This window comes from Anas platyrhynchos, chromosome 2, assembly GCF_047663525.1.
Source record: "Anas platyrhynchos isolate ZD024472 breed Pekin duck chromosome 2, IASCAAS_PekinDuck_T2T, whole genome shotgun sequence".
NCBI lineage: Eukaryota > Metazoa > Chordata > Aves > Anseriformes > Anatidae > Anas > Anas platyrhynchos.
Window position 1 is genome coordinate 126,494,428 of NC_092588.1, and position 12,453 is coordinate 126,506,880.

Consider the following 12,453-nt stretch of genomic DNA (forward strand, 5'->3'; position numbering starts at 1 on the left):
AGTTTAACACTAGTGCCTGGTATGCCAATTCCAGGGATTTCAAATTAAAATAAAATTTATGATCTAGGTTAGATGATGAAGATACTAATACCTAAAATGTGAATTAACCTGACTGTATGTATTACTATATTAACTGTTATATGGAAGGCAAATAATAGAAGTATCCTTGGGTACATCTATTCTATACATGCTGTGACATCTATGCTGGCATGATATTCCAGATGGAGTTTTGATTTTTCTCATTTGCATGTTCTTTGTTGATAACACTTCTGTAGCACTGAAAACCATAGCTAATATATCAGAACAGTGTTGGCATGGAGAAGTTTTGGTTTTGTTTGTCTGGCCTATTTGATCAAGAAACCAAAATGTTCTTCCTGGTTTCTCTAGATGTGCAATGGCACTGTGAGTCCAGATGGTTGTTCCAAGGGAATTGTTCCTACCTATTTTCTCCATGTGTTTACACTTATTCAAGAATGAACATGCAAACAGGGTGTTATTCATGAACCAGATGTTGAACTTTTTTTTTTTTTTCACATCCTAACATAACATATATTGTCTTTCAACTTATAAGCAGATGTAGACTTTGTCTTTTGAATTTGAGATCCTCTTTTTGTGTTTTCTATTTGATTCCCGTACCTTTTCTTGTTGCAGACTTTAGGAGATCACTGATTTGCATTTAATGAAAGGTTTCCTTGTCCCAAGTCCATTAACTGTTTGACCTTTAGGTGTTTGCATAAAACTCATTAGCATGTTCTTCTTCATTGCCTCTTGGAAGTACATCCAATTAACATGTAAATTAAACTAGCCCTTGATGCACAATAATTGTTACCGAAATCCCCCCACTGGCCCATATATTAATTTAGTGGAAATATACGATATGATTCTTATTTCAATCTTAGCCAGCCCTTGTTGTTTGTTTGTTTAATGTCATGTATACATTTAATGTATGGTGGGCTTGCTTGGTAAGATTTCTTATCCTTCCTGTCACCACTGTGTCTCCAGAGGTGGTGGGATCTTTGCTAATTGACTTCAGTGAACCAGGATTTCACCTTTTTGATGGAAAAGGATAAATGGGGCATCTTAAATGGCGGAAGAGTCTGTGTGATGGTGGTGGGGTGGGGGTTGCTAACACTGACACTTCCTCCAAATTGTTAGTCAGATCACACCCTGGGGAACATGTTGTCTCATGGTTGTCCCAAGTCCTGTGTGCGTATGAATGCAGACAACAGTGCAAGCTACAGAAGTGGAAGCTTAGAAGAGATTTAAATAGGGGTGTAGGGAAACTCGGACAGTATATGTATCACACTGGTTCATTTGGATTCTAAGGTATTTAGTCTCCGGGCATGAATGTACTAACAAGGCGCTTCACACATCACCATGTATATGTCCATGTTTCTTTTCTACTTGTCTTTGTCCCAGTGAGGAAAGTCTTTTCTGGTGTTTTATTACTGTGCTGAGCACTTTCTGACCGCTTGAGAAAAATTAGGGTTGACATTGACTCCTGCTTAGTTTGGGTCAAGCTGCGGAACCTCACCTGCAAATTTGCTGTTGCAGAAAAAGAAGAAAAGAATTATTCTACCATAGCAGATTACTGCTCTGGGGAAGGAACTTACTCACTGTCATAAATACGTAGAGTTTCTGCTTATGAATTTCAAAGCAAAGACGGTTTATTATGTCTTCATTTGAGTCAGTACTTTTGAAATATTTCAGGTCTGCATTAAGCACTTGACCTGAAGGAAGACTTCTTAGTCTGAACCATTGTTTTTTCCAACAATATCAGATGGTTTAATAAAATATATAAGCTCTTACTACAGTCCCTGCTTATTTTATATTCTTAAGCCATCATTGCCACAAAATCCTACCATGAGTGAACTTGATTTGACATTACATGATTGCAGTGAAGACAAAGTTAATTCAAAGTATAAAGAAAAGAATTTGCAAGGAGTAGAAAAATAAATGACCTTTTGTCTTTGGAATGTTACCCAGTAATAGCAAAATTTGAAGGGACTGCAGTGGTTTATTGAACTAAATGTTGGGTAAACTCTAGTCTACAATAGAGTTAGATTGCTATTTAATTCCATATACTCTTCATCTATAAATGAAAAGACAGTCTTATACCGTTACATCTGAAGATTTTCTGTGTATTTACTGAGTAGTTTCCCTGAATTGTGGCTTCAATTTTTTTTTCAGTAGGCAGCCATCACCCATATCTTAACAATGACATGTCTTAGATACACTTCAACAAACTCTAATACAGGTCAGTGGCCATTACCGTTTTAGATAATGCCATCTTACATAGTATCTTCAGCAGTGAAAACTGTACATGCAGCTGAAGATTTTCAACCTTCCCCAACCCCCAAATATCTGTACAATTCCCAAGACTGAGCTTTTGCTATCATCAGTTAAAGGAGTGCTAATGATCCTAGGTAGCTGGGAGGCTGAAAACCCACAAGAAATATGTTATTCATCACACTAATGGTACGCAAGCATCTGTTTAAACAGTAAGGAAATAGCATTTACTTTGCAGATGAATAAGCTGATTTTCTGTATTACAATTGGATCCCAGAGAGTTGGAAATGGACAGACGCTCTAATTGGGCTAGTAAAGAAGAGAGATTTGGGATTCTGCTTTAATAGAGTGTTACACAAATAAGTTCTTCACCACCACAGCATCACCTTCAGAAGCTATCTTGGGATGGACCCCACACTGACTGATAAAAGAAGCAGCAAAGAATGAGAGTGTGTGTGGTAAGGGGGGGGAGGGGAGTTCTCTTAATTCTAGGAGCTAGATTCAAAGGGTAGCAGCTGAAAGCTATGAAACACATTCTATGTTTCTATGTTAGAAATATCACAGTAGCAGCAGTGGTGGAAGTTGTAGCTTTCCCAATACCCGCACTATTGACCATGAAGGACATCTCTTGGGAACTTCATTATAATCGGTGCAAGAACATCAGCACAAGAGATTGTGTGATTGTATGGTAAATGAAGTACAACATGTAGCAAAAATATATTTTAAAAATTGATTCACTGAATGTGAAGTTTCCATTAAAGCTGTTTTTCCTGTGATAAGCTTTCCTGCAGAGGAATTCTGTAAGCTACTCTCTAAGTGTTGAGAGAAGAGCTGTTCTATGTCATTCTGATTTTATACATATTTTGCTGAGGACAGGTAATCTGTTCCATCTCTGTTTATTTTTGAGGGAGATATAAAAACACCATGAACAGTTTTGCAATGAATAGTTAAGCAATTTGCTTAAATCATTGATCAGATTTGGTGAGAAGTTGTTGGCCAAATTCTGTATGTTTTCACTTTTCTATCACTGAAGCAATCAAATAAATAAGAGTAATGCTTCAACAAATGTATGGGTGAAATCTAGTGAAAATGAGTTTATTTGCTGATTTGTAGTGAACAGTTCCAGTTTTTGTAGGTTGAAGACCTGAGCCTGAATGAGAAACCAGACTTAAACCTTTTATTTCCTCTGCGTAATCTAAATGAACGTCCAAAATTTACTGTACCTCAGAAGAACAGTAAAATGACAATGTTTTAAATAAATGCCATATCAAAGTAAACCATGTATCATGAGTTATGATTTGTTGGAACTGTAAAATGGACAGATATTTGTAACTCAGGGGAGGAAAAATACCTGCAGGAGTGTATTAAGAAGCACTGAAGAGAAATCTCTCATGTAGCCTGAATTTCCTACCTGCACTACCATGATATTCTTCCAGAGAATGGCCAAGACAAGACATTTCCAGTTCTTGTAGCACCACTGTATGGCTGTTGCAGCAGTCTTTCAGATGAATTATGATTCTGTAACCAATGATCCCAAGATGGTTTAATTATTCTACCATGAGGGAATCTGAATATAAATAGCTGCTGAAACATTGTACATGGCCCCACACTAAATGGAGAGAAGTTGACAACTACAAATGCATCTTTCTTAATCTTTCTTACCTCTGATTTATGGATTGGAAAGAAGAATTAAAGTTCAAATTTAAAGATATTTTTTGTTCCAGCATCAACTGAAGGTGAATTCTGCAGTGCCATCATTAATACTTTGTTAAAAGTCATTTTTTTTTTCCAATGGTATTCTGACTTTACATTTCATTTTTCCAGGACTTCATTTTCTCAGAGCATTAAAATCTTTCACCTTTAGTTGGAAAGCCCAGTAAATTAAAAAGTACATCATTCTGAGACACATAGGGGAAGACTGGTTCGTTATTACTTATGTTCTTCCACAACACAACTTGCTGTTCTAATTACCTAGGAATGCTTTTTGTTCCGTATTCTATAGACAGGTGTCTTGTGAGTGTGGAAGGTTCCAAGTCATTTACTGTGCTTATACTTTGTTCTGCAAAATGGGACAAAATTCTCCTTTTGGGAGGCAAGAGAATAATTTATTCCTGTTAACGACAGCTTTTTTTTAAAACGGAATGCCATTCCTTGGAAAATGTCCATGGAGATGTTAGGGTGTTTTGTCTATCTGGGATGTGGGCTGTATTTTTGTGTGTTGGTTATCTTAATACAGAAAACTGCTTTACTGATAGTAGGACCTGCTTGTGCTAGGCAGCATATGGATATATGCTGAGGTTTTGGCTGGGCTACAGAGAGCTTGCAGCCCAATTAGACAACACATGGATACAGAAGGAGAGGTTGCAGAATACTGGAGGCCCTGGATAATGCACTAAAGACAGGAGTTGGATGCAGAAGTACCCAGCTAATCCACACGACTTTCCTCTTGTAGCCTTTCGGTTTAATAAAAGTCATGAGAACAAAAAATAAGTAATTGTATGGCTGTTTTTCATTATTGCTTTCCATGGGCTCTTTGGGAGTTGTTCTCATTTAATCTGTGCAATACCAATAAGGACCTCCTGAACTAACCTTGTTTCATCATATATTACCACTGTGCCAGAGAGCAGGGTAGCCTTTCTGTTGTTCCCCCACTGTCCTCATTTACTACTTTACTACAGTTGATTTTTGCTTTACAGCATAAGGTGAGGAGACTTTTCAGGATTTTCTAATGACAGAAGCCATCTCTGATTTTTGCACTGATGTTTTATCTGTCCTGTCTTTGCAGCACATGATTGCAGATACTGTTCGATCGTTGAGGCATTGCAGAAATAACCAGTTTGGTAAGTAGACAGATTTGCTCCTTGATTTGCCTTTTTACAGACATGGGGGTGATTGTATTTTCTTTCTTTCTTTCTTTCTTTCTTTCTTTCTTTCTTTCTTTCTTTCTTTCTTTCTTTCTTTCTTTCTTTCTTTCTTTCTTTCTTTCTTTCTTTCTTTCTTTCTTTCTTTCTTTCTTTCTTTCCACTTGCTTTGCTTTATTTCAGCAGCAAAAAATTATTGCCAGTTATTTAAGCAACTGGGAAGAGGGGATGTAATTTCTGGAAAGTCAAGACAGCAGTAACCAGAGTTGGATAAAATTTTAGTTTACAAAATGTCCGTAGAACATTTCCAGATTTATTTTTTATTTTTTTATATATATATAAATGATTTTCCTGCAAAAATTACTACCTTCCCAAAATACTGGGAATGATAAAACAAGATACAAGTATAGATGTGCAAACTGCACTTAATAAAGGAGGTTGCTGTTTCTCAGTTTCCCAGCTATAGCTCAGTTACCTCAGTCTGTTCTGGAGAGACTGACACCATGGAAGCAGTAGACACCAGAGGATCAAACCCTAAAGGTGCATGTTAGAAGACCCTAGCTTGCTTTCGTCTGCTGGTAACACAGGAGGAACCTTGTTTGTTTTTCTCCTCAGCAATTCTCATTCTCTGTAGAGGGGTTAAACACAGGATGGGGACAAACACCACAGTTCTTAAGGAAGTGGTTAGAGTTTTTAAGCCAAACACACTGAATATGTAATTTACCGAGGCCACTAAAACCTCTTTTCCAAAGAGCTTCAGAACTGTGCTGTAGCATGAATGTGGGATTTTCATGGTTATGGAGAAAGAGTTTGAACCATCTTCTTTGCAGCTGTATTTTCAGCAGCTGGCAGCAGAGACACTGACAAAAATAAATAAATAAATTGTGTATAAATACATTTACACACATATAGAACTATAGGTACTATTAAGATTTTTGATTTTTTTTTTTTTTTTAAATTGCTTGCACATATACACTGACTTTTTTAAAAAAAGAAAGGTAGCTTACTATGGTTTTTGTGTTATTTTAATACTTACATACAGAAAGAATGGGAGAAGAGTTACATTTTTTTTTTCTGTTAAACCAGAAACTGAAGAAAATAATGAATAATCCAACCCATATTTCTATGTTAAATGTCTTTTATTTGGCATTATAAAATGGTGTCATTGGTTCCTTATAACGAGGTGAATTTTTTTCAGCTTCTTTGCAAAGCTTTCATCTCATCTTTGCTTTTTTATTTTATTTTTTTTATGAGAGGTTTTGTAAGTGTTGCAACATAAATCTAAGGTTAATACCTGAGATTTATCATATAATCTGGTAGTTTGAAGTACACGTTGTTATTTTATTTTACCACAGACTTGATTTATTGTGAAGCTGGCATTAAAAAGCAGCTTATACAGATATCCCTGTAGGCACACTTTTTTTTTTTTTTTTTTGGTTAGATTCGTTTAGGCATGAAATGAATTCACTGAATATTTATCGAGACTTTATGGACAGTTTCCTTTTCTAGTGGGCTTATTTTGCTCTCAGGAATGTGAATCTTTCTACTGCATCAACTCCCAGATTGGCCTGAGAGCAGCAGGCATCTTACTGTAGGAAAGAATTCAAACAAAGCCAAGCAAGGAATATTATTATTGTTTATGAACTGTATCATGTCTATTAAGTGTCTTTCTGGATCAGAAGCTGATTAGGTTCCAAGTAAGATTGAAATGCATTTTTAATGGAAACAATACTTTTATATCCTGAAAACAAATAATAGCATTTCCAAAATCAGTCAAAGCAGCCTGAACAAATAACACAGTTGAAGCTTTTTGTAATTTCAGGTGTTAATGAGAAATACTAATGTTTTTCAATACATGTAGCACAGCTGCTGTGATCTATTCCCCAGCACCAGAAAGGTCACTGATATATTCTGACACAGATTTATCACATTGTCCTGTTCTCTCCCACATTTCTGAAGTCAGATAGGTGCTTAGAAATAGCTCCTAAAAATAGCTTCCCAAGAACACCATTAACAGCTGCATGCAGAAGCTGCTGCTTTGACATCTCACGTTACTTGCATAGCATCAAACAGTGCTCAGTAGAAACAAGTAGGATGGTTGGTTCCTGGAAAACTTCTCATGTAGCTGGAGAGTGTGGAAAAAAGGATGATAATGAAACAAAAGAGAGGGAGGGAGAGTGCAAGTTAAGCCGATTGGTTTGTGGAGTTTTAAGGGTTTTCTCCTTTAATCTATGGTAATGTTATTAAAAATTCCCTGAGGACAAGGACTGGAACAGAGCTCTTCAGCCTTCGCCAGTTTGTTAACAGTCAGCAATGGAGGGCAATGCATCTTGTTGTTTTCTCTGCCTGTCTCAGTAGCAGTGGATTTAGCTTTTCCTTTTCTGCCTCTGCCGGCTGGGAGGTTTCACAGGCAGTGAGTTCCCAAAAGCTCATACCAAGCTTGACAACTGTAGCAGAAAACACACGCTCTTCAAGCCACCCTTGAATTTGCAAGTTGCGCAGCTAATTCCTCTTGCCATATAAGCTCCCATGAAAGAGCAGCGAGATTCTGTTATTAGACAGAAATCAAAAGCATAACAGATGAAAACCCAGGGGCCTGCAGAGCAGCTTTGAAGAACTTCAGCATCCGTCTGCTGCACTGTTGCCTTTTACCTTCTCCAAAGGAAATGACTCGGGGGCCTGCCGTCTTACCTATTTGTTCTGAAACTGTGGAGGAGTTACAGGCTGGATCACCCACCCCTGCTCAGGGTTACCCGTTGCTCTGCGAGGGAGCCCTTGCATTGCCCTGGCAGGGGACATGCCGCCCATGTTCCCAGCAGCAGCACATCTTCTTCCTGGGAAGTTCAGTGTCCTGCCACCCTCCTGCCCCTCCTGCTTTGCCTACATGTGTGCAAGCTGTCTGGTGTTGGCTACTTCTTCCTTCCTCCTCCCCTTTCCTGTATCTAGCTGTTACCTCACGGGTTGCACTGAAATAGCAAGTCCTTTGTGTCGCTGGCATGCAGAAATGAGCAGCAGGCAAGGTGCAGCTCTCTGATTCCTTCCCTTTCTCTGTCCTGTAGGCAATGAAGTTCCTTCAAAAGAGCACCATGAACTGAAGCCATACGTCCACCACCTGCATGTCATCGACAACCAGCAAGCTCTCTTCGAGCTTTCTCACAGGATAGAGCCACGCGTGTGAGCGTACGCAGCTTCGTATAACCTTGTAACTGCAGCACTTTGAATTAAGTGAATGTTTATGCCAAGCATGTTGCTTCCCTATACGAGAACAGTTTACTGAGTTTTATCAGTAGCTCACACAACATGCACAGGAAAATCGGGCAGAGCAAGCAAAGAAGCTGCTCACAGAGCTGCAGGGCAAGCTTGGTGCTGTCCCCGCTCGTCACCAAGCGGAGCAGTGTTCTTTGAGCTCAAGAGCTTGGTTTCTGTGAAAATATTGTTTGGTCCAGTGTAGCTTTCAATGCAGATTCTGCCAGTATTAGAAAGAAAGGAAGCGTCACATCACAGCAGCAAACCATTGCAGCAAGCAACATGAAGCAAGGGGATTCGCAGTTGGTTGCAGTGTGTACCTCGCTAATTCAAGGTTGCCAAAAATACTGTGCAATCCGGGCAGCTCCCCTGCATCCACCGGAGCATCTTTTTTGGGATGAGTGCGGACAACCAAGGACTGGAACATAAAAAGGCAGCACACCAGGTGAAGTTCAAGAGTATGTCATGATTTGGAGGTCAGTAAACAGTTGATACTGTAATGGCCCCTTAGGAATCTGCTTTATAAAACACACTGTAGGAGCTAATCCACTTTTGTTGCAGTTTCTGGACACAATTGTTTGTACACAAAAAATGTGTTACTTTCTTTCTTTTCATTTATCTCAGATTTAGTACTAACTGCATTTAAAGGGTTATAGACTGTTATAGAGGAGCTGCTTTTTTTCAGCTTGGATTACACCCTCCTTTGTGTCAATTCAGAGGCAATGCCTAGGCTCACCTACATTCCTGACTAACCTTCTGGAAATGCTCTGTTTTAGCAGGTGAGATTTCACCTAACTCGCACAAGCTTCCAGTTCCTAAAGAACAGCACTGTACACCCTGCAGGGTACCAGTGTAACAACCTGCATACACACCAGGCTGTTGGCATTAGGGTCCCTTTCTGCTTCTGTGCACCTCACACATTTTCCTTAGCCAATTTTCATGTAGTTAAAAGTAGTACTTCAGGGCACGTACTGAGGCAGCAGATCTAAAGTCCTGTCTACAACTGACCTAAATCTACACACGGCTCTCACCATAGCTCCGGTTTTCAGCATGAAGAAGTTACACAAAATAATGTGTGCTGCTCTGCCTGGCACTCTTGTTCATACACAGACATGCAGTAACAGTCCCTTTGCAGAGCAGGGAGGTGGATACATTGCACCACTCTGCCCGTCTCTATCCTATGTTTTCCACGTGAGGAAGATGTCCAAGAAGATGCTCCTTTACTGAAATGTGGATCTACTGAACTAGCATGCTCTTCATCATTGTGTTATCTCTGGTTTAAAGGGATTTTTAAAAAGCAGCTTTAATAAGTAGTCTGTGGGGAAAATCTGTAGAATGCATTCAGTTTTCCCATCTGTGAAATATTGTATAGATCTATTGTAAAGGAAACAGATGTTTCAGAAATGTATTTGCTTGTACTTTGTTATTATCAAATACTATATGACTTTTTTTTTTTTTAAAGAAAAAAAAATCTTCTTTTTACCCAGTAAAAAGAAAGAAAAAAAATAAACTCTTGCTGGCCATGGAGTAAAAATTTCCTATGTTCTTCTGTAGATGTGACTGCACATATTGTAAATAAGTCTTTTGTGCAAACAGACCAAAACTGTTCAGATGAGTATACTAGCTGCAGTGGACTCCCTTTTTGCAGTGTAAGAACACAAACCATGGGTTGAATTTGCTTCTTGTTTTGTTGCAGTTCTTCCTCTGGCTCCAGTACTCCCTGAATCCCCACCCTTAGATGCATTACCTGCATTGTCTGCTGGTTTTTGAGCTCCCCCTTGTGAAATCTCATTACTACAATGTTATTTTTAAGAGCCTGCATGTAGACCTGACTGCATGCATTAGCACATATGTTATAATGCTATTCCACAAGTTGTTCTGTTGAAAACTGTGGGAGAGGGAGCATAAGAAAGTACTTGCAGTTCACTGCATTCAGCTCTGTGATAGTTTTGGTGGTTACTGCTGTTGAAGCAGCAGCAGTGCCGGAGAAGAATAAAGGAAATGAAAGAAGAGAGGAAAAAAATAAATAAAAAAGACAACAGCTCTGGCTTTAACTTGAAAGTATGCTAAAGCCAGCTTGAAGTCTCCTCACTGCCAGTTCAAACTGGCTGAAGTAAGTTGTTGGGTAATGTACCAGTGGGCTTCAAGCCAGCCTGAGCATTGGCTTTCTGCACCACTGTAACTTCATACTGAATCGGGTGTTGTCTGTCCCTTACAGCTGGCATGAAATCAGTTTGAAGGCACAAAGCCAGCACTAAGCATGTTATCCAAGTTCTGGCTAACTGGACTATTTTTTAAAACTTTACAAACTAATTTTTGTAGTGGCCTTTATTATTTGAATATGACTTGATGGTCTGAGGGACCGACTTTGGTGCATCAATTTCACATTGAAAATATGGGTCTTTAATGTTATCTAGAAGAAAGGCAAGTAGCCCAAATAATATGTCTAACAAACAAAAAGGCCTGTCAAAGTCTTCCTTCAACACCTGAAGTATTGCAGAGCTGGGCTTCGGACTGGCAGGCACTTTGAAGGTGTGGTGGGAGGAGAAACAAACCCTGTGAAAGTGCCAGGGGCACTACATAGCCTCTCCCGGGGCCCAGCACAGGTAAAACTGTGATTTTTAAAATTCATTCTTGCCCAATAGCACATTTATGTTACATGGATAAAATCCATGAATCCTGTAAGTTCAGTATATCACAGTGACACCTGAGGTTAAATATTCTGCATATTTTCATGAGTAGCTAGGAGGAGTAATTAGACAAAACCAAGGAAAAAGCTAGGTCACCCTACACATCTGATGTGTGATTTTGCTGCATCAAATGTAGATGCTTCCATTATTTGTTTGATTCTAACCCCATTTCAGATAGAAGTTAACTGCATTTGCATGACACTGGCAAAAAAATAAAAATAAAAAGTATATTGAAACAATAAGATATGTGGCTGTAAAATTACAAAGAAAGATGTAAATACTAAACATTTTAGCAGAGTAATATTTATTTGCATAGCCTATTTATTGTCATCTTATTACACTGTTAAGAAATACTGGGATGAAGTCAGTGAGCTGAGGTAAGAACACCTGCCTGTTATGTTCTCTCTGAGTGCCATAATGCTGTCAGCTTGCATTAAAAGTAATAAAACAGAAAACCCCAAATCAAGGTATTTACCTAACTTCTCAGGGACTACTGCTAGTAGTTATCCACCGCTATGAGACCTGGTATGTATGAAATAATCTGATTTACCAGAATCAATGTTGCCAATGTTTTCCTTTTCATATTTCATGCTTGTCTGCCTCTGTACATATTAATTGTGTTGTGTATTTATGAGAGCTAGTAAGCAATAATTTATATGTCAAAATGGCCAAGCAATACAAGGTTAAAACTTGTAGAAGCAACTGTTACACTTATCTTGCATTTTCCAGTGTTTTTTAATATTGCTTTTCAAAATATAAAAACTACCTTAATGAAGACTGGGCTCTGTGCCTTCCTGCCTATCGCACATCCTTTTTATTCCTAACCATAATATTTTATGCTCATACTTATTCAACTCCGTAGCCCCTCTCTGTGTTTGTGAGGTGGATGCAGTGCCTGGCTTGGGAGCCTGGCTCTATTCAGAGCCACTGGTACCTCTCTGGTTGGTGGGTCTTGCTGATGCTGATAAATACTAGGTGATTTCAGAAGCAGAGATTATATTAACGGGGTCTCAGCTGTTCCTTATCATCACCACACAGTCTAAGAGGGGCCTGGAGCCATGGTGAGAAGTCCCTGTGGGAGAGGGGAGGAGTACATCTATCTTCAAATTCCCTGGAGTCTGCTTATCAGCACTTGATCCTCTTAGCGAGGGGAGCAAATGCTTTCCCCTCACATCATTTGTCCTTGCTGCTGCTTCTCTGGTTTTCTTTCTCTTCTCTCAGCTTGTCTGGAGTGTGACAGTCAGAGCCTGCAATGAGCAGTGAGTGTTCTGTAATGCACCTGAGGCTTGTCTGCTCCTTCCATCCTTTCCACTCATAAACTAAGAACCACTAAGCCAAGCCTGGCTATTTCACACAAAAATAACACT

At 39.0% G+C, this 12,453-nt stretch overlaps 1 protein-coding gene across 3 annotated transcripts in view; it reads left to right on the forward strand.

The window, feature by feature from the left end:
* The window catches only part of RAPGEF5 (Rap guanine nucleotide exchange factor 5), a 160,409-nt gene extending 148,546 nt beyond the window's left edge, over positions 1-11,863 (forward strand). For all 3 annotated transcript variants that reach the window (XM_038174149.2, XM_038174150.2, XM_072033552.1), the window contains 2 exons: positions 5,075-5,129; positions 8,210-11,863. In XM_038174149.2, the coding sequence (XP_038030077.1) occupies positions 5,075-5,129; positions 8,210-8,328 (174 nt within the window). In that variant the 3' untranslated portion in view covers positions 8,329-11,863. The remainder of the gene's footprint in view (positions 1-5,074; positions 5,130-8,209) is intronic.
* Positions 11,864-12,453: the final 590 nt, after the last annotated feature.